A 21,012-nucleotide genomic window follows, 5' to 3' on the forward strand; every position below is an offset into this window, starting at 1 on the left:
CGGCGTGTACGTGGACTTCAAAGAACTAGCTTTCTCACAGTGTAAGAATGTAGTGTTTATCCAAAGATGGGGTTATGATACTTTTCAGTTGCAGGATGTCCTTGAAAGAAACACTGTTTCCTGTTTACCTTATAACTGGCTTTATCTGTTATCCACCTGATGAATGGCTGCGCGGATTTTTACTTTCTCAACAGTACAAATGAAAAATACAACTCGGTCTCTCAAACCACAACTATTCCTCCCCTCCAGGGCTTGCTGAAAATATAAATTTCCTTAACCTGCTCTCCTCTCATTCCGGACCCTCAAGCTTTCCTTGAAGCCCGAGGCCCTGCCCCACGCGAAAACGCGCCTCTTCCTCCACGTTAACCATTCAAGGACTCCGCTTTCCCAAGCCCAACTCAGCGAGTGCGGGGGGCCGCCCCGCTCTTCTCAAATCCTATTGGGTAAAACCTATGCCTCTCATCCCAGGGCAGGACAAGGGGGGGGGGCGCGAGGAGATGACGTCACGGTAGCAGGGAGGGACCTTCGGTTGCTTTGGGCTCTCCGTCCGCTGAGGGTGCTGACTGAAGACCGTTCCGTGGGCGACGCCGTCGCAATGACCATTTGTCAGTTCTTCCTTCAAGGCCGGTGCCGCTTTGGAGACCGGTGCTGGAACGAACATCCCGGCGCCGGGGGTGCGGGCGGAGGACGGCAGCAACAGCCCCCAGGTGACGTTCTCCTCCATCCTCCGCCGCTGGTGGAGCAGGGGAAAGCCTGGCGCCAGGGCCGTCGGGCTGAGAACTGGCGTCCGGCGTGGGGCCCGCCGCTCGGCGCAGCGCGGCGGCGCATCAGTCAGGTGACGCTGACGTGGTCTCGTTGTTCTCTTTTCGGCCCCGCCCACCGGGCCCGGCACAGGTTTTCTACAATGCTCCTATGCGCTGTGTAGGCATTTGGCTGTTTATGGTTGAGGGCATGAAGACAGGGACTTGGCCTTTGGTACTAATGCGAAACAATGAGTTTTTAGGTCGGAAGTACGTGTCAAAACTACCTTGTCTGTGGGTGGTAATGGTGCGGAGAATTGGTGTAGCTCGACCCAGACGCCTCCTTGCTTTACTACCCTTCAGCGTACTGTTTTTTTTCCCTTAATACCCTAAATATAATTGTTACTAAACTTTTTTCGAGAGAAGGGCTAGCAGCTGGGATCAAAGCCTGGATGCTTAACGTTGGGGAAGTAGCAGACGCCTTTGGAAAATCTAATAGAGCTGCAAAGCTCTACCTTAGGCGAATGTACATGCTCATAACAATGGAGGTAAAACTGGGAGGGTGGGTTGCCCAGTTAAGAACTGTGAGTTGTGGGGCGCCTGGGTGGCTCAGTCGTTAAGCGGCTGCCTTCGGCTCAGGTCGTGATCCCAGAGTCCTGGGATCGAGCCCCACATCGGGCTCCCTGCTCGGCGGGAAGCCTGCTTCTCCCTCTCCCACTCCCCCTGCTTGTGTTCCTTCTCTCGCTGTGTCTGTCAAATAAATAAATAAAATCTTTTAAAAATAAATAAACCTATTTTAAAAAAAACAACTCTGAGCTGTGAGGGAAGGGGGTGTGGAGGACCGCGTTGACCTACTTCCTGGGTCTAAGTCATTGTCAAAGTTTTTGGAATACTTAAGCCAATTGTAGATGATGTGAAAGGACTGTGTTCAAGGAGAGGAGGGATCAGAAATGAAACCCAACACAAGGTTTTAAAGGTCAGATGAATAGTTAGGTCTTTATTAGGATTGAAACTTAGTCCTTAAAAGTATCTTAAGATGCTGACCCCCTCCCTTTCCTTTCCTTCCCTTCCCTCTTTTAGGACTGTTCATCTGACCCTTAATCTGTGTTGCATAGTGGTTTCACGTCTGATCCCTCTTCTTGAAGACAGTCCTTTTGCATCACCCGCAATTAGTCCTGTGAAGTATTCCAAACCAAAAATTAGGACTCGGGGTCTGATATTTGTGAGTGTATTTCCTGGAAAAACGTTACTTAATATTTGACATTCTGTGGAGACTCACTATAGACGTAGTAATTAGAAAATAAATATTGAATGGGTTGATGGATGAAGAAAGCATAAATAAAACTCATCAAGTAAACAGTATTTATCTCCCAGAAACGAATGCTTCTATAATTAATAAGTGAAGGCCAAAAGCTATATAGAAAAGAAAGAATGAACTTCTTCAGTTGTGTCATCCCCCAAAGGATTTGGAACTTCAGAAAAATAAAATACCACTAACCCTTAAATAAGGGATCTGGCCCAGCTATCTGTTCCCTTTTCTCTTTGGTTTTATTAAGTAGTTTTAAAGTTGTGAGATGAATTTTCATGAAGGAATAGATCTCCCATCATTCCAGTTTTTAATATATTTCATGGCATATCTCTTAATTCAGTCAGAAACAAGGCAAATTATCTTGGCCCCAACTAGGAAGTGGTGAGTAAATGAGGTAGTTTAAGTGATAAAATTTTTTATTTATTTTTTTACTTTATTTAAGATTTTATTTATTTATTTATTTATTTGACAGCACAAGCAGGGGGAGCAACAGGCAGAGGAAGAGGGAGAAGCAGGCTCCCTGCTTAGCAGGGAACCTGATGCGGGCTTGATACGGGGCTCAATCCCAGGACCCTGGGATCATGATCTGAGCCAAAGGCAGACGCTTAACCGACTGAGCCACCCAGGCACCCCAAGATTTTTTAAAATACAGATACAGGGGAAGAGAGTCCTGTTGGCTTATTGTGATAATTATGAAATATTAGAATCTGCTGATAATAGAACTGAATGCATTTTATTCACATGTAAATTATAACCTCCCTGTGAAAGATAGGTGGGTAGATCTTGTTTTCCCAGAGGTAAGACTGAGTCAAATAGATTTAGGCATCTATTCAAGGACAGAGGGTAGAATCTAATTTTTTATATTCAACAAACTTTTTAGTACATTGTCCATTTTTCAGACATTACTGTTATATAGGGCCCAGTAGGAGAGCAAAGAATGATAAAGACAGCTTTTTATCCTGAAGGAGCTTATGATTTAGGATACATCCTAAATCTACTATCAAGGGATTGTTTACTTAATAAGGTTATATCAGCTGAACTTACTAATATATCATTATTTTTCTATGGATTTGCAGTCCTCTCAATCTTGTTAAACAAAAAATGCCATTAGACCATTACATGATTTGTTGGTTACAAGTAACTAAAAATAAGTAAAAAATGAAGAGTTTTGTGATTTAAAATGAGTGGAAATGTGGTGCTTGTTGAATCTTTACATAATGTCTGCACATAGTAAGATAATATAATGAAATTTTTAGACATTTAAAAGAGGAATTGCCAATAAAATTGTTTTATTGTTTATTTTCAGGTAATAACAGACGTGGATGGAATACCACCAGCCAAAGATATTCCAGCGTTATCCAGCCATCCAGCTTCTCCAAATCAACACCATGGGGGGGCAGCAGAGATCAAGAAAAGTCATCTTTCAGTTCCTTCGATTCTGGAGCTTCAACTAGCAGGAACAGAGGGTTTGGATTGTCCCAGAATCCATTTGCTTCACCCAGCTCTGATGGGCAGAAAGATGATAAGAAACTTCTGTAAGTGGAAGCCTTCAGAGAAATTACTACCCATTTGCTTATTTTTTTCAAAAGTACCTACAATATTTTCTTTAAAAAAGAAGTGATACATTATTAAAAAATCAGAATAAGCAAAAAGAAGAAAATGCACCCATGATCCTATCACTCAGAGATAACCACTATTTTGCATATGTCAGAGTATATTTTATTTCAATTAAAAATATGTCACCTTTCCATACCAGCACAGTGACTTCTCAGGGCTAATTATGCTTTTTCCATTTTTCTATTGATAACACTATATTGTGAATATCTTCCTAAGGTAGTTCTGCTTAAGTTTGTTGTATAATATTAGTTCTTTACAAAGTATGAGGTAATTTAAAGCAGTTTGTACTTTTGGTGGTCACTTACAGCAGCTGGTATATTTCTTCCTAAAACTTTTAGTTCAGCTACTCCATTGAAACTGGTTTCATTTGATTTCCTTCACTACTGTGAAGATTCCCTATTATTTCCTGATCATGGTAGAATGTGTGACTGGTGCCAAAATAGTCCCTGGCTTTCTGTAACTATTGCCTCAGGTCCCAGGACAGAACTTAAAAGTCATTAGTCTTTTATTTCCCATAATAAATTAGAATGAGTGGAAAAGATTTTGAGCCATGTATCATATACAATTGATTTTTTTTTAAAAGGTAAAAGAGAAAATAAAGCCCTCGTTCCTATATTTGATGTTGTAAAAATCGTGAATTTAATACAGTATCTCTGTGGTAGCTATCATTTTATTAATTGTAGCATTCTGGATGGGGGAGGGAAACATTGAATTTAAGAATCTATCCACCACTTTGCCAATAAATTAACTATATGGGCATGGGTCTGTTGTCCCCTTTTGCAAACATGAGAATTAGACAAAATGATCTCTAAAGTCCTACCCAGTTTAAAAATTTTATGGTTCTATATTACGTGGTGCTTTCTGTCTTTTTCCAGTTAAATGATCATTGATGTTTATGATAATGAACAAAGAAAGATTAAAGTTAGTATTGTACATTTTATTTTAGTTCTTTAAAATATGTATAGTTTAATAGTTTCACTTAACCAAATCTATTGACTAATGGTTTAGTTTACTGGAAAACCAAAACTGTGAACTTCTTTGATACTGTAATAGTTAAAATCATGAAATATAGTTCTTAGTTCATAAATTCTGCTTTAAAGAATAGTCTTCAGGGGCGCCTGGGTGGCTCAGTTGGTTAAGTGGCTGCCTTTGGCTCAGATCATGTTCCCGGGATCCTGGGGTCAAGCCCCGCATCGGGCTCCCTGCTCAGCAGAGAACCTGCTTCTCCCTCTCCCTCTGCTTGCCTCTCTGCCTACTTGTGCTCTCTATCTCTCTGTCAAATAAAGTCTTAAAAAAAAAAAATAGTCTTCAGAAAATACAATGGAAAAAATCTAGGGGCGCCTGTGGCTCAGTGCGTTAAGCATCCAACTCTTGATTTCAGCTCAGGTCGTGATCTCAGGGTCCTAAGATTGAGCTCCGTGTCGGGCTCCACCCTCAGCGAGGAGTCTGCTTCTCCCTCTCCCTCTCCGTCTGCATCCCCCTTTGCACGTGTACTCTCTCTCTAAACTAAATAAAATCTTTTTTTTAAAAAAAGAAAAAAATCTAAAATTATATATTTACTACAATTTAAAATTTCAGTCATTGAAAATTATAAACAATAAATTTTAATAAGCAAATGAAAAAGATCCTTTGCTCTTTTTTTTCCCCCAGGGAAGGAATTATAAAAGATATGGAAATTTGGGAATCATCAGGGCAGTGGATGTTTTCTGTTTATTCGCCAATGAAAAAGAAACCTAATATTTCAGGTAATTGAGAAATTGTATGTTTTTAAAATATGTTTTATAACTCTTATTTTCTAAAACCAAGACCATGCCAAGTAAACTAACCACACACTTAGCTACAGCTAGGAAAGTTTGGACATTATTTGAAGTATCCCCATATTCTGGCAGAACTTCATAATTCAGAATAAAGATTAGAAGATACAGTTCTTTTTTTTTTTTTTTTAGAAGATACAGTTCTTTTAAGATACATAGTTCTCATGAGAAAATACTGAAATCAGCACCCACCACAATTCCAATTCTGTGAGCCCTCGAAGAGTCTCTGCTTTCTTGGTTGCCTATAGGTACAACTTCAGAACCTCTTAGCTGCCTGCAGTGAATAGAAGATGCACATATTCTACTTGCCATTAAGGCCTTGGCTGCCTGATTCTGTTCTCCCTTTCTTCCCTGTATTTTCTTCTAAAGATAGTTATTTTTCATAAGGCATGTTGAGATCTATCCTGGAGATAATGTGTGAAGGTAAAGAGCTTTAGCTGGGCTACAGGGATAGCATTTTTTTAGAATGCCCTTTTCCCTTCTGTTTTCTTTGGTCCATAGTTCCCAAGCCCTTTCTGAGCTGAAACCTAGAGCACCACATTTTCTAATCCCACTTTGGATGGTCCTGGGCCTCTGCCCTATTGAGTAAACAGCAAGTACCTAGCAGATGAGAACCCTTGCAATCCCTCAGAACTCTGGGATCCCTGCTCTGTCTCAGCTCTACCTGCTCATTCCCTGTGAGCATTGCTGTCACACCAGTCCTAAGTTATTTATTCACTCAATCATTCAAGAAAATACTTACAGAATTTCTTTTGTGCCAGGCCCTATTCTAAGCTCTAAGGATATAGTGATGAGCAAGACAGACAAGGTCCCTCCCTTAACAGAGCTTATGTTCTTGAGGGAGACAGTAAGTAATACAAATAAATAAGATAATTTCACTAGTGGGGTTTGTTTTTTTTAAGATTTATTTATTTATTCAGAGGGAGAGAGAGACAGAGTGCACAAGCCAAGGGAGGGGCAGAGGGAGAGAAAGAGGGGGGAGCAGACTCCCTGCTGAGCGGGGAGCCCAACACAGGGCTCTGTCCCACAACCCATGAGATCAAGACCTGAGCTGAAACCAAGAGTCAGACGCTTAGCCAACTGAACCACTCAGGCTCCCCTAAGAAATAATATTTTTAGTATCTGAATATTCCATGTAATATTTCGGACATACTTATACTAAAGTATACTAAAATATTTCGGACATACTTATACTAAACCTCCTGAGCTGCCCAGGTACCTTATACTTATGCTTATAACAAAGTATTTGTTATATATCTGAAATTCAAATTTAACTGGGCATCCTGTATTATTATTTGCTATATCTGGCAATCCTATTCCTGAGACCCTTTTAAAGGCTCAAAATTCAATTTTCATAATAGTACTAAGACATTAATTGGCATTTTCACTCTGTTGACATTTGCAATGTTGTTGCAAAAACATTGATGAGTAAAACTCCTTGTATCTTAGCATGAGTCAAGGCAGAGGCAACCTACTGTACTAGCAGACTATAGTAGTCAATACAAAAAAAAATTTTTTTAAGTTTTATTTATTTAAGTAATCTCTATAACCAGTGTGGGGCTCAAATTCACAAGCCCAAATCAAGAGTCACATGCTCTTCTGACCGAGCCAACCAGGCACCCCAATAAAAAAAAATTTTTTAATGCCATTTTTCACTTAAAATTTTTGATAAAGAGGTAAAAATACTGATTTTATTAATCTTGACCCTTGAGGGCACACGTTTTTGATCTGTGTGACAAAATGGGAAGCGCACAGAAAGTGCTTCTGCCACATACTCACATCTGATGGTTATCTGGAGGGAAGGCACTGAAGTTATCATTTGAGTTGTGAACTGAACTAGCCACTTTTCTCACAGACAATTTTTACTTCAAAGAATGACTGATCACTGTGGTTATCTAGACTTAGGTATTTGGCAACATTTCCTAAAAAAACTAATGAAGTGAGCCTGTCACTTAAAAGAAAACAACTGACTGTTTATTGCCAGTGACAAAATTCAAGCTTTCAAGTGAAAATTATGCATGGCTGAAAAATCCATCCTAAGTGCAAGATAAACCACTGGATTTAATATAATAGTACAAAAGGTTAATTAATATGGTTTGAGTTTGCATTATAGCTAACCTTTAAGAAACTACAACCTATCAAGTTTTGATGTAGTGTCAAAGAAAAATATCCACAATTACGTGAAAAAGCTATTTAAGTCCTCCATTTCCAAATACTTATCTGTGTTAGAACACTTTCTTCATATACTTCAGGCAATATATTGCAACAGATTGAATGTAGAAGCAGATATAATAATCCAGCAGCCTTCTATTAAAGTCAAACATTGAAAAAACTTACAAACAGACCCTCCGTCAGCAAAAAGCTGATGACTCACTGAAAGTTCAGAAGAGGGTTAACATTTTTTAGCAATAAAATATTTTTAAATTAAGGTATATAAAAAAAAATTTACAAACATAAGACAATGCTGCTCATCTCACTAAATTTTTACTTTTTGCTTTGAAAAATAGTCTTTTCATTTATGTTGATATGTAATTGGTTCCTTTTTTTTTAAGATTTATTTATTTATTTGAGAGAGAGAGAGAGTACATGCAGGGGGAGGGGCAGAGGAAGAGGGAGAGAGAGAGAATCTCAAGTAGACTCCAAGCCCAGCGTGGAGCCCAACACAGGGCTCTATCCCATGACCCGGAGATCACAACCTGAGCCGAAATGAAGAGTTGGACGCTCAAAACCGACTGTACCACCAAGGCACCCCTGGTTTCTTATTTTTATGTGAATTAACAAATAATGTTCTATATTTCTTATTTTTCATTTTAAATATGGTAAATATTGATATATATAACCTATGTAAGCAGAAGCTTTTTGGGATTGTTTAATGATTTTTAAGAACATATTTGGGTCTTGAGACTAAAAAGTTGGAGAACTGCTGTCCTTATTTTTGTTTTTAAGATTTTATTTATTTATTTGAGAGTGTGAGAGAGAGAGAGAGACAGATCAAGAGCAGGGGGGAGAGGTAGAGGGAGAAGCAGGTTCCCTGCTGAACAGGGAGCCCAATGTGGGGCTCGATCCCAGGAGCCTGGGATCATGACCTGAGCCGAAGGCAGACACTTAACCTCCTGAGCTGCCCAGGTACCCAACTGCTGTCCTTAGACATCAATTATAATGAATTAACTTTTCCTATGCATCTAAAATGATACTACTTTTGTACCACCCTTGAGAGAATTGAGAAAATAATCACTCACATAATTTTCCGTGTCCTGTGGTTCAGAGGAGGAACAGCTGGAAGGAGGAGAAAGTAACTAGAGGGACAGTTTCCTTTAGCTAGAGTGGTTATCCATTCTTAGGAGACAGTATTGAAGCTGAATCCTAAGTGAAAAGAAGGTGTCACTTACAGGAATATTTGGGGAAAACATTCCTGACAATAGGAGTAACTAGTGCATAGGCCCTTATAGGAACAAGGTTGGCAAGTTTGAGGACTAGTGAGGCCTGAACCACTGGAGGAGAGTGAACGAGGGAAAGCGTCATAGGACGTAAGGTCATGGAGTCAGCCAGGAGCCAGGTCATGTTGGGCCTAATTGTACTAGGTAGCCATGTGGAGCTTTAAGCAGGAGAAGGACATGATCTGATTAGAAAAAACTCACTTGGACTGTTGTATGAAAAGAAATGGTGTGTAGGGAGTGGTAGGGGGTGGGAAGCAAACTAGAGGCAAGGAGATGAGTTAGGGGACAAATGCTCGTGACTGACTGGGTTATAGTTACTAGTAGTGGAGAGAGAATTGATTAAATCCGTTTGGAGTTAGAACTGGCAGGATGCTGATTAATTAGATGTGAGGAAAGAGAAAGGCAAGGGGATTCCTAGGTTTTTTGGCCTGAACAGTTAATAAAGATGGCATAAAGATAAGTTGTTAGAAGAATCCAAGGTTCTAATTTGAACATTTAGTCTTATACTTATTCTGGGGTGTAGGGGTCCATGGAGTTAATGATATCTGGGTTACAAGTAATTCTCTGTAGAAAATATCCTGAACAGTCTGAACTTTCTTAAAAAGTTTTCCTAATTATAAATTTATGGCTGTTGCCATAGAAAACTTGAAAAACACGGAAATATGTAAATAAAATAAAGATCACCTGATCTCATAGAGATAACAACTATAACATTTTAGAGTCTTTCAGAATACACACACACAACCATATTTCCTGTATACATATAAATATATGAAATTAGAATCGTAATCTAGTTTTGTATTCTACTTTGTTTTCAGTTTGTCTCTACTAAAAATACTAGAATGATCATCTTCATACATTAAACTCTTTGTTTATATGTCTAATTAATGCCTGAGGTTAAATCCTAGAAATTCTATTAAGGACAGAAGGTGTGAACATATTTAAGGCATTTAACACTTATTGACAGTTTTCCTCCCAGAAAAATACATTTTTAATTCCCTTAAAGGCAATTTAGGAGAATATCCATTTTACCACACCCTTAATAACAATAAATACCATCCATTTTTAATTTTTGCCATTAAGTAAAGCATTGGGTGTTTATTATCTTTGCCCATATTAACTTATTTTTCTTAATGATTTGTAAGTACTATTTATACATTGACATTAGCTCTTCTCCTGTCATATATGTTGCAGTCATGGTTTTCTCAGTTTACCATTTGCCTTTTAATTTTGCCTATTATAGTTTCTGGCATACTGAATATTTTTTAGACCAGTTTGAATGTATATGTGGTCAGCCCTTTCTTTTCTTTGTTATCCCTTCCATTCCATTTATCTTTAGAAAATTTCCCCCTTTGAAAATCACATATCCAATTATATTTTATTCTAATTTTATACTTTGTTCAACATTAGAGTATAGGCTTTGAAATTTTTCCTTATGATTATGAAAATTTTCTTATCAACATTGGCATATTTTCTTGTCTAGCACTTCTAGCTTTACTAAACTATTAAAAGTATTGGTATTTATTTTAAAGATTCCAATTGATTCCTCACTTCAGGTTTTACAGACATTTCACCAGAGGAGTTGAGGCTTGAATACCATAACTTCTTAACCAGCAATAACTTACAGAGTTATGTAAGTTTGTTTCCTATTCATCTACCTTGATACCAGATTAGCTGTTAATTACTGTCTTCTCTGTTTGTAGTGGCTTGCTTGTATGTTGGCAAAGTGGATGAGGTCTATGATTTTTCTCAAGACAAGGCTATTGTTATTTTTATTTCTAAATTACTTTCTTTGAAATTGGTTGGTTATCTAAAATGGTAATAATACATTTTGACTATATAACTAGGAATGTCACTATTTTTATTACAAATTATCCAGCGATCAGTCCAAAAAATTCAGACCCTTTCATCATTTGACATTTATGGAACGTCTCTTAGGTGCAAACACCATGATGAATGCTAGAAAAACAAAGTGAAAAAAAAGACACAGTCTGTTTATACATATTAACATTCTCACGTATCAGACGTCAAAAAATAAAAAAGCTGGGCTTGAATAAGTTTGGTGCCTAAAGGAAATGACATAAACTGTATTTTTGTGTTGTCTACAGTCATGATCAAACATTTCAACTAGTACACATGTTTGCCTCCCATCCCGATATAACCCTCTCTCTGCTGCCACATACTTGAGATTCTGAACCAGGTGACACCAGGAGTTGGAGAACAGGGAGGGAGCTACAGCTGGAACATCTTGGGCAAATTGTACAAGTTATGGGCCATAAAAATGTTTTATCAACTTTTTGTGATTTTGACAAACCACATGAAGTTGTTGGAGAAACAAACTTAAACACTCAAAATTGACTCATTTTTTTCTGTCTTCTCTCTTCAGCTAAATTCCCTCCAACAGTTAATAAATCAATGGAGAAACAGAATAAATGAACTGAAGAGTCTAAATACATCAACTAACATAGCCTTGGTGAGTATTGGAGAGTTTTCTATGGTAGTATCTTATCTGTTGCTTTTTTGCAGAGAATTTCACTTTGGATTTGGAAAGCAAAACTAAAATCCTCTGTCAGGAATTATGATACACACATTCTCAATACTGTATCTTTTAAAGTCCTGGAATTGCTTTCTCTCTGATCCTTAGTCAGAAAAGCACAGATAACTTTGCTTTCCTAAAACTATTTTTAGGGTAAAGTTTTTTACTTCAGTGGTCTAGTTTTGAAAATATTACATAAATTCAAGTATATAAGGTTATCAGCACTTACAAAGAAATTGCTCTGAAAAATGATCTGAATATACATTTAGACTAATGTATACTTTTGTGACTGAAAAACACTCACCATATGTTCCCTGACTTATATAGAAATGCCTTTAGTAGATATATACCCATTTGTCTCCACAGATACATGGTCCTGACTGTAGCATATTCATTATCTCTGTCAATAAAGATACAATGTTTTATTCCCATAAAAACTTAAGAACCTTATTTTGGAATAAGATATTTACAGTTTCTCAGGTGATGTTTCTACTTTCTAAAAAGGATATAAGAGTTGTGGTTGCCTAACTTAGTAAATGACTATGTGACCATTCCAGCACCCCACCTCTTTCTTAAATATGTACTTCTTAAACAGTTAGACTCTTGGGTAAGCTCATTTCTTCACTGTTTAGTTGTTATGATGCCATTAATTTTAGTAGGACTTCTTGGAAGTATTCTTCCTGTGTGAGAGGTGGCCCACCATCACCACTGCTAATGCAGAAGGGATAACTGAGTCCAAAGAACTGCAGAACTTCCCTTGGGGTTAGAACTTCCTTGCTCTTTGCCAGCTGCCTAGGGGCCCCTCCACAGGTGAGGGTCTTGGACAGTCCACCCACAAGGGGCTTAGCATGTATCAGTAGTTCATTCTTTATGCCAAGTAGTTCATTCTTTGTTCTTTTAATCCAATGTATGTATATGTTTATCTATTTACCCGTTAATGAATATTACACTAAGGGAGAGAAGCTAGAAAAACATCAAAAAAAAACTACATACTATGTGATTTCATTTATATGAAAAACTAAAGAAAACAAACTTCATCAGGGCGCCTGGGTGGCTCAGTCAGTTAAGCGTCTGACTCTTGATTTCAGCTCAGGTCATGATCTCAGGGTGGAGATTGAGCCCTGCATTGTCTCTGTGCTCAGTGCAGAGTCTGCTTCATATTCTCTCTCCCTCTCCCTCCTGCTCACTCTCTCTCTCAAATAAATAAATTTTTAAAAATCTTTGGGGGCGCCTGGGTGGCTCAGTCGTTGGGGTCTGCCTTTGGCTCGAGTCATGATCCCAAGGTCCTGGGATCGAGCCCCACATCAGGCTCCCTGCTCGGCGGGAAGCCTGCTTCTCCCTCTCCCACTCCCCCTGCTTGTGTTCCCTCTCTCACTGTCTCTCTCTCTCTGTCAAATAAATAAATAATCTTCAAAAAAAATAAATAAAAATCTTTGGAAAAAAGAAAATAAACCTCATCTATAGTGATAGGAAGGAGATGAGTGGCTCACTGTACCTAGGGTTTGGGAGAGGCTTGACTGAGAAGGAACACAAAGGATCTTTTAGGGGTAATGGAAATGTTTTAAATCTTGATTGTGGTGGTGGCTATTAAGTTTGTCAAAACTCATTGAAATCCATATATATGTATGACGGATGCATTTTATTGCATACAAACTATACCTCAATGAAATTGATTTTTGAAAAATGCTATTGAGGCTTCCAAATGAGAGAAATTGTATCTGTTTGAGTTGATTAGGAAAAGGTTCTTGGAGGTAAGGAGTAAGGGAAAGTTCCTCAAAAGGGAGATTAAAGGGGCACCTCGGTGGCTCAGTCAGTTGGGCGTCTGCCTTTGGCTCAGGTCATGATCTCAGGATCCTGGAATCGAGCCCCACATCGGGCTCCCTGCTCAGCGGGGAGTCTGCATCTTCCTCTGCCCCTTACCCCCGACTTGTGCTTTTTCTCTCAAATAAATAAATAAAATCTTAAAAAAAAAAAAAGAAAGGGAGATTAAGATTTCACTATGCAGAGATGAAAGACATTTCTAGAGTAGAACATAGCAAGAACAAAGTATTCTCAGGGAATAAGAAATGTTTACTAGATTTTAATAGTAAGCTTTTAATGTAATTGTGAATCAACTTCAGTTCAAGTATTAGAGTAAGCAGATTGGGTAGCCTCTAAAGGCCTTTTACGTGAAATCTAGGGGTTTTTTTAAGATTTTTTTTTTTTTTTGACAAAGAGAAAGCAAGAGCAGGAACACGAGCAGGGGGAGTGGGAGAAGGAGAAGCAGGCTTCCCACAGAGCAGGGAGCCCGATGCGGGGCTCGATCCCAGGACCCTGGGATCATGACCTGAGCTAAAGGCAGATGCTTAACTACTGAGCCACCCAGGCGCCCCGAAATCTAGGTTTCTTGATAATGAACCTATAGACACTGAAATGTATTATTAAAATTTTTTTTCATTTTAATACATATTCATTGAAGAAATTTAGAAAATATTTTAGAAGCATAAATAAAATTAAAATCACCCATAATTCATCAGCCAGTTGCTCTTACCTCATTGAGATTGGTCCATCTTTTTCTGTGCATATTCATATTATGGGCATTTTTCTATGTTAAACATATTTTTAAGTGTACGGGGTTTTTTTTGTTTTTTCTGTTTTTAAGATTTTATTTATTTGTCAGAGAGAGAGACAGAGAGCACAACTAGGAGAGCAGCAGAGGGAGAGGCAGGCTCCCCACTGAGCAGGGAGCCTGATGTGGGGCTCGATCAGGACTCTGGGATCATGACCTGAGCCGAAGGCAGCCGCTTAACTGACTGAGCCATCCAGGTGCCCCTAAGTATACGTTTTTAAAATTGAATTTAGCTGTAAAGTGTATAGAAAAGGTAATTGAGAATTATTCATCAATTACTTTATTATTTGCCTACTTTCTTTTTTTTTTTAAAGCTCTCAGATGTAAAGGATGGAGTAAATCAAGCAGCACCTGCATTTGGATTTGGCAGTACACAAGCAGTAACATTTGGATCACCAGGTAAATGATAAAGTAATGCAAGACTTCGTCAATTTTAGAAACATAGGATTTTACAGGTTTTATTTTATTTTATTTTATTTTTAAAGATTTTATTCATTTATTTGACAGAGAGAGAGAGAGAACAAGTAGGCAGAGAGGCAGGCAGAGGGAGAGGGAGAAGCAGGCTTCCCGCTGAGCAGGGAGCCCGATGCGGGGCTCGATCCCAGGACCCCGGGATCATGACCTGAGCCGAAGGCAGCGGCTTAACCGACTGAGCCACCCAGGCACTCCAGGATTTTAGAGGTTTTAGATCATAAAGTCTGAAGGTGTGTTAAGTGGCATTTTATTTTTTTAAATATTTTTATTTTTTAAAATTTAGATTCATTTAGTTAACATACAGTGTATTATTAGTTTCAGAGGTAGAGTTCAGTGATTCATCAGTTGCATACAACACCCAGTGCTCATTACATCACATGCCCTCCTTAATGCCCATCACCCAGTTACCCCATCCCCCCGACCCCCTCCCCTCCAGCAACCCTCAGTTTGTTTCCTATGATTAAGATTCTCTTATGGTTTGTCTCCCTCTGATTTCATTGTTTTATTTTTCCCTCCCTTCCACTATGCTCCTCTGTTTTGTTTCTTAAATTCCACATATGAGTGAAATCATATGATAATTGTCTTTCTCTGATTGACTTTTTTTTTTGATTGACTTATTTCACTTAGCATAATACCCTCTAGTTCCATCCATGTCATTGCAAATGGCAAGATTTCTTTTTTTTTTTTTTTTTTTTTGATGGCTGAGTAATAGTCCATCTTCTTTATCCATTCATCTGTCAATGGACATCTGGGCTCTTTCATAGTTTGGCTATTGTGGACATTGCTGCTATAAACATTGGAGTGCATGTGCCCCTTCGAATCCCTGTGTTTGTATCCTTTGGATAAATACCTAGTTGTGCAGTTGCTGGGTCATAGGATAGCTCTGTTTTTAACTTTTGAGGAACCTCCGTATTGTTGTCCAGAGTAGCTGCACCAGTTTGCATTCCCACCAACAGTGTAAGAGGGTTCCCCTTTCTCCACATCCTTGCCAACATTTGTCATTTCCTGTCTTGTTAATTTTAGCCATTCTAACTGGTGTAAGGTGGTATCTCAATGTGGTTTTGATCTGTATTTCCCTGATGGCAAGTGATGTGGAGCATTTATTCATATGTCTGTTAGCCATTTGTATGTCCTCTTTGCAGAAATGTCTGTTCATGTCTTCTGCCCATTTCTTGATTGGATTATTTGTTCTTTGGGTGTTGAGTTTGATAAGTTCTTTATAGATTTTAACTACTAGCCTTTTTTCTGATAAGACATTTGCAAGTATCTTCTCCCATTCTGTCAGTTGTCTTTTGGTTTTGTTGACTGTTTCCTTTGCTGTGCAAATCTTTTTATCTTGATGGGGTCCCAATAGTTCGTTTTTGCCTTTGATTCCCTTGCCTTTGGAGACTTGTCTAGCAAGAAGTTTCTGTGGCCAAGGTTACAGAGGTTGCTGCCTCTGTTTTCCTCTAGGATTTTGATGGATTCCTGTGTCACATTTAGGTCTTTCATCCATTTTCAGTCTATTTTTGTGTATGGTGTAAGGAAATGGTCCAGTTTCATTCTTCTGCATGTGGCTGTCCAATTTTCCAAGACCATCTGTTGAAGAGACTGTCTTTTTTCCATTGGATATTCTTTCCTACTTTGTCAAAGATTAGTTGACCATAGATTTGAGGGCCCATTTCTGGGTTTTCTATTCTGTTCCATTGATCTGTGTGTCTGTTTTGTTCCTTTGGCTATTCAGGGTCTTTTCTGGTTCCATACAATTTTTAGAGTTATTTGTTCCAATTCTGTGAAAAAAGTTGATGGTCTTTTGATAAGGATTGCATTAAATATATAGATTACTCTAGGTAGCATAGACATTTTAACAATATTTGTTCTTCCAATCCATGCTCATGGAACGTTTTTCCATTTCTTTGTGTCTTCCTCAATTTCTTTCATGAGTATTCTAATAGTTTTTTGAGTACAGATCCTTTGCCTCTTTGGTTAGGTTTACTCCTAGGTATCTCATGGTTTTTGGTGCAATTGTAAGTGGGATTGACTCCTTAATTTCTCTTTCTTGTGTCTCATTGTTAGTGTATAGAAATACAACTGATTTCTGTGCATTGATTTTATATCCTGCCACTTTGCTGAATTCCTATATGAGTTCTAGAAGTTTTGGGGTGGAGTCCTCTGGGTTTGCCACATAGAGTATCATGTCATCTGCAAAGAGTGAGAGTTTAACTTCTTTTTTGCTGATTCAGATGCCTTTTATTTCTTTTTGTTATCTTATTGCTGGAGCTAGGACTTCTATGTTGAATAATAGTGGTGATAGCGGACAGCCCTGTCATGTTCCTGACCTTAGGGGAAAAGCTCTCAGTTTTTCCCCATTGAGAATGATATTCACTGTGGGTTTTTCATAGATGGCTTTTATGATATTGAGGTATGTTCCATCTATCCCTACACTGTGAAGAGTTTTAATCAAGAGCGGATGCTGTACTTTGTTAGATGCTTTTTCTGCATCTATTGAGAGGATCATATGGTTCTTGTCCTTTATTTTATTAATGTACTGTATCACATTGATTGATTTATGGATGTTGAACCACCCTGGCAGCCCAGGAAAAAATCCCACTCAGTCATGGTGAATAATCCTTTTAATGTACTGTTGGATCCTATTGGCTAGTATCTTGGTGAGAATTTTTACATCCATGTTAATTGGGAATATTGATCTGTAATTCTCCTTTTTGGTGGGGTCAGGGTATTGCTGGCCTCACAGAAAGCATTTGGAAGTTTTCCTTCCATTTCTATTTTTTGAAACAGCTTTAGAAAATAGGTATTCATTCTTCTTTAAATGTTTGGTAGAAAAAAAATAATAATAAAAAATAAAAAATAAATGTTTGCTAGAATTCCCCTGGGAAGCCATCCAGCCCTGGACTCTTGTTTGTTGGGAGATTTTTGGTGACTGTTTCAATTTCCTTGCTGGTTATGGGTCTGTTTAGGTTTTTATTTTTCCTGTTTCAGTTTTGGTAGTTTATGTGTCTCTAGGAATGCATCCATTTCTTCCAGATTGCCTAATTTGTTGGCATATAGTTGCTCATAATATGTTCTTATAATTGTTTGTATTTCTTTGGTGTTGGTTGTGATCTCCCCTCTTTCGTTCATGATTTTATTTATTTGGGTCCTTTCTCTTTTCTTTTTGGTAAGTCTGGCCAGGAGTTTATCGATCTTATTAATTCTTTCAAAGAACCAGCTCATAGTTTCATTGATCTGTTCTGTTCTTTTGGTTTCTATTTCATTGATTTCTGCTCTAATCTTTATTAATTTTCTTCTTCTGCTGGGTTTAGGCTTTATTTGCTGTTTTTTCTCCAGCTCCTTTAGATGTAAGGTTAAGTTCTCTATTTGGGACCTTTCTTGTTTCTTGAGAAAGGCCTGTATTGCTATATACTTTCATGTTAGGACTGCCTTTGCTGCATCCCAAAGGTTTTGAACAGTTGTGTTTTCCTTTTCATTTATTTCTGTGAGTTTTTTTAAATTCTTCTTTGGTGTCCTAGTTGACCCATTCATTCTTTAGTAGGATGCTCTTTAGCCTCCATGTATTTGAGTTCTTTCCGACTTTCCTCTTGTGGTTGAGTTCTGAAAGTTTCAAAGCACTGTGGTCCGAAAATATGCAGGGAATGATCCCAATCTTTTGGTACCAGTTAAGACCTGATTTGTGACCCAGGATGTGATCTATTCTGGAGAATGTTCCATGTGCACTAGAGAAGAATGTGTATTCTGTTGCTTTGGGATGGAATGTTCTGACTATATCTGTGAAGTCCATCTGGTCCAGTGTGTCACTTAAAGCACTTATTTCCTTGTTGATATTCTGCTCAGATGATCTGTCCATTACAGTGAGTGGGGTGTTAAAGTCCCCTACTCTTATTGTATTATTGTTGATATGTTTCTTTAATTTTGTTATTAATTGGTTTATGTATAAATGGCTGCTCCCATGTTAGGGGCATAAATAGTTACAATTGTTAGGTCTTCTTGTTGGATGGACCCTTTAATTATGATATAGTGTCCTTCCTTATCTCTTATTTCAGTCTTTGGTTTAAAATCTAATTTGTCTGATATAAGGATTGACACCCCAGCTTTCTTTTGATGTCCATTAGCATGATAAATGGTTTTCCACCCTCTCACTTTCAATCAGGAGGTGTCTTTGGGTCTAAAATGAATCTCTTGCAGACAGCATATGGATGGGTCTTGCTTTTTTAACAATCTGATACCCTGTGTCCTTTGATTGAGGCATTTAGTCCATTTACATTCAGAGTAACTATTGAAAAATATGAATTTAGTGCTGTTTTATTACATATAAAGTCACTGTTTCTATATATTGTCTCTGTTCCTTTCTGGTCTTTGTTACTTTTGGGCTCTCAATTTGCCTAAAGGATCCCCTTCCATATTTCTTGCAGGGCTGGTTTAGTGATCACAGATTCTTTTAGTTTCTGTTTGTCCTGGAAGCTCTTTATCTCTCCTTCTATTCTGAATGACAGCCTTATCGGATAAAGTATTCTTGGCTGCATATTTTTCTCATTTAGCACCCTGAATATATCATGCCAGTCCTTTCTGGCCTGCCAGGTCTCTGTGGCTAGGTCTGCTGCCACTCAAATGTTTCTACCCTCTTAGGTTAAGGACCTCTTGTCCTGAGTTGCTTTCAGGATTTTCTCTTTGTCTCTGAAGTTTGCAAGCTTCACTACTATATGTCGAAGTGTTGACCTATTTTTATTGATATTGAGGGGGCTTCTCTGTGCCTCCTGGACTTGAATGCCTGTTTCCTTCCCCAGATTAGGGAAGTTCTCTGCTATAATTTGCTCCAGTATACCTTCTGCCCCCCTCTCTCTCTTTCCTCTTCTGGGATCCCAATTATTCTAATATTGTTTCACTTTATGGTATCACTTATCTCTCAACTTCTCCTCTCGTGATCCAGTAGTTGTTTATCTCTCTTTTTCTCAGCTTCTTTAGTCTCCGTCATTTTGTCTTCTATATCACTAATTATCTCTTCTGACTCATTTATCCTAATAGTTAGAGCCTCCATTTTTTATTGCATCTCTTTGATAGCCTTTTTGATTTCGACTTGATTGCATTTTAGTTCTTTTATTTCTCCAGAAAGGGACTCCCTAGTGTCGTCTATGCTTTTTTTCAAGCCCAACTAGTATCTCTGTAATCGTTATTCTGAACTCTAGTTCCAACATTTTACTTATATCCATACTAATTAGGTCCCTGGCAGTCAGTACTGCCTCTTGTTCTCTTTTTTGAGGTGAGTTTTTCTGTCTTGTCATTCTGTCCATAGAGGAATAGATGAATGAGAGAACAAAATACTAAAATAACAACAACAACCCCAGAGAAATATACAGTGAACAAATCGGAAGAGGCCAGAAACTGAAAAGAAAATTAAAAAGAGAGAGAGAGAATATAATTAGACAAATGAACAGAACAGAGCAATACAAGAGATCCTGGGTGTATTTTGGTCTGTTTGTTAGAAAACTAGATCCTAAAGTTGTAAAGAACGAAAAACTTATGTATGTACAAAAATAAAATTAAATACAGTGAAAGGATAGAATGTAACTGTAAAAATGAAAATTAAAAAGGACTTAAAAGAATTGATCAAATAAGAAATTGGTTGAAAAGGAAAAGGGAAAAAAAGTTAAATTGAAAGACTGTAGGGTGCCTGGGTGGCTCAGTTAAGTGTCTGCCTTTGGCTCAGGTCATGACCCCAGCGTCCTGGGCTCGAGCCTCACATCAGGCTCCCTGCTCTGCAGGAAGCCTGCTTCTCCCTCTGCCTGCCCCTCCCCATGCTTGTGCACTCTCTCTCTCTCTGTCAAATAAATAAATAAAGTATTTTTTTAAAAAATTGAAAGACTGAAGAATCATGATAAAATACCACCAATACTATATACTATTTTCTCCTAGCGCTGAAGTTTTGCAGTTCTCTGTGATCAGTAAACTTGGTCGTAGCCGGATGTTCTTGGTGATCTTCTGGGGGAAGGGCCTATTGCGCTGATTCTCATGTGTCTTTGTCCTGGGTGGAATTGCACTGCCCTTGCCAGGGGGCTGTGCTAAATGTAAGCACTCCAGATTGCTCTATGTGGCTTTTGTTCCCTGACGGCTTTCCATGCTGCGTTAGAGGATGAGAATCAAAATGGCGGTCTCCCAGTCTCTCACCCTGGAGCTGAAGGTTCACACCCTGCCTGCCCCGCCCCCCCGCCCCCCCCCCCCCCCCCCCCCCCGGCTCCTTAGTGCACCTTCAGGGAAAAGCTGTCTCCCTGGTCTCTGTCAGCACTCTGTGCTCACCCAGCCTGTGACCAAGTGTTTGTATCTCAGGCACGCCACTCTGTTTCAAGTCTCCAAACCCTGCAGACTCCTGCAGCTCACACCTGCACCCCTCCTCCCTGGGGGAAAAAGGAGGGTCTCGCAACAGTTCTCCCACTTGCTGGGCCCCTGCCCAGAGAATGGTTGCCCGACCACGCCACGGTTCGCATT

The 21,012-nt window shown here is 38.7% G+C and overlaps 1 protein-coding gene across 4 annotated transcripts in view; it reads left to right on the forward strand.

The window, feature by feature from the left end:
• Positions 1–499: 499 nt before the first annotated feature.
• NUP42 (nucleoporin 42) overlaps positions 500–21,012 on the forward strand; it is a 29,550-nt gene continuing 9,037 nt past the window's right edge. The window contains exons 1-6 of one of the 4 annotated variants that reach the window (XM_036122913.2): positions 500–707; positions 3,356–3,584; positions 5,317–5,411; positions 10,474–10,550; positions 11,304–11,390; positions 14,376–14,460. In XM_036122913.2, the coding sequence (XP_035978806.1) occupies positions 596–707; positions 3,356–3,584; positions 5,317–5,411; positions 10,474–10,550; positions 11,304–11,390; positions 14,376–14,460 (685 nt within the window). In that variant the 5' untranslated portion in view covers positions 500–595. The other 3 variants (XM_036122917.2, XM_036122918.2, XM_036122914.2) reach the window with 3 other exon arrangements.

Source organism: Halichoerus grypus, chromosome 12 (assembly GCF_964656455.1).
Source record: "Halichoerus grypus chromosome 12, mHalGry1.hap1.1, whole genome shotgun sequence".
Lineage (NCBI taxonomy): Eukaryota > Metazoa > Chordata > Mammalia > Carnivora > Phocidae > Halichoerus > Halichoerus grypus.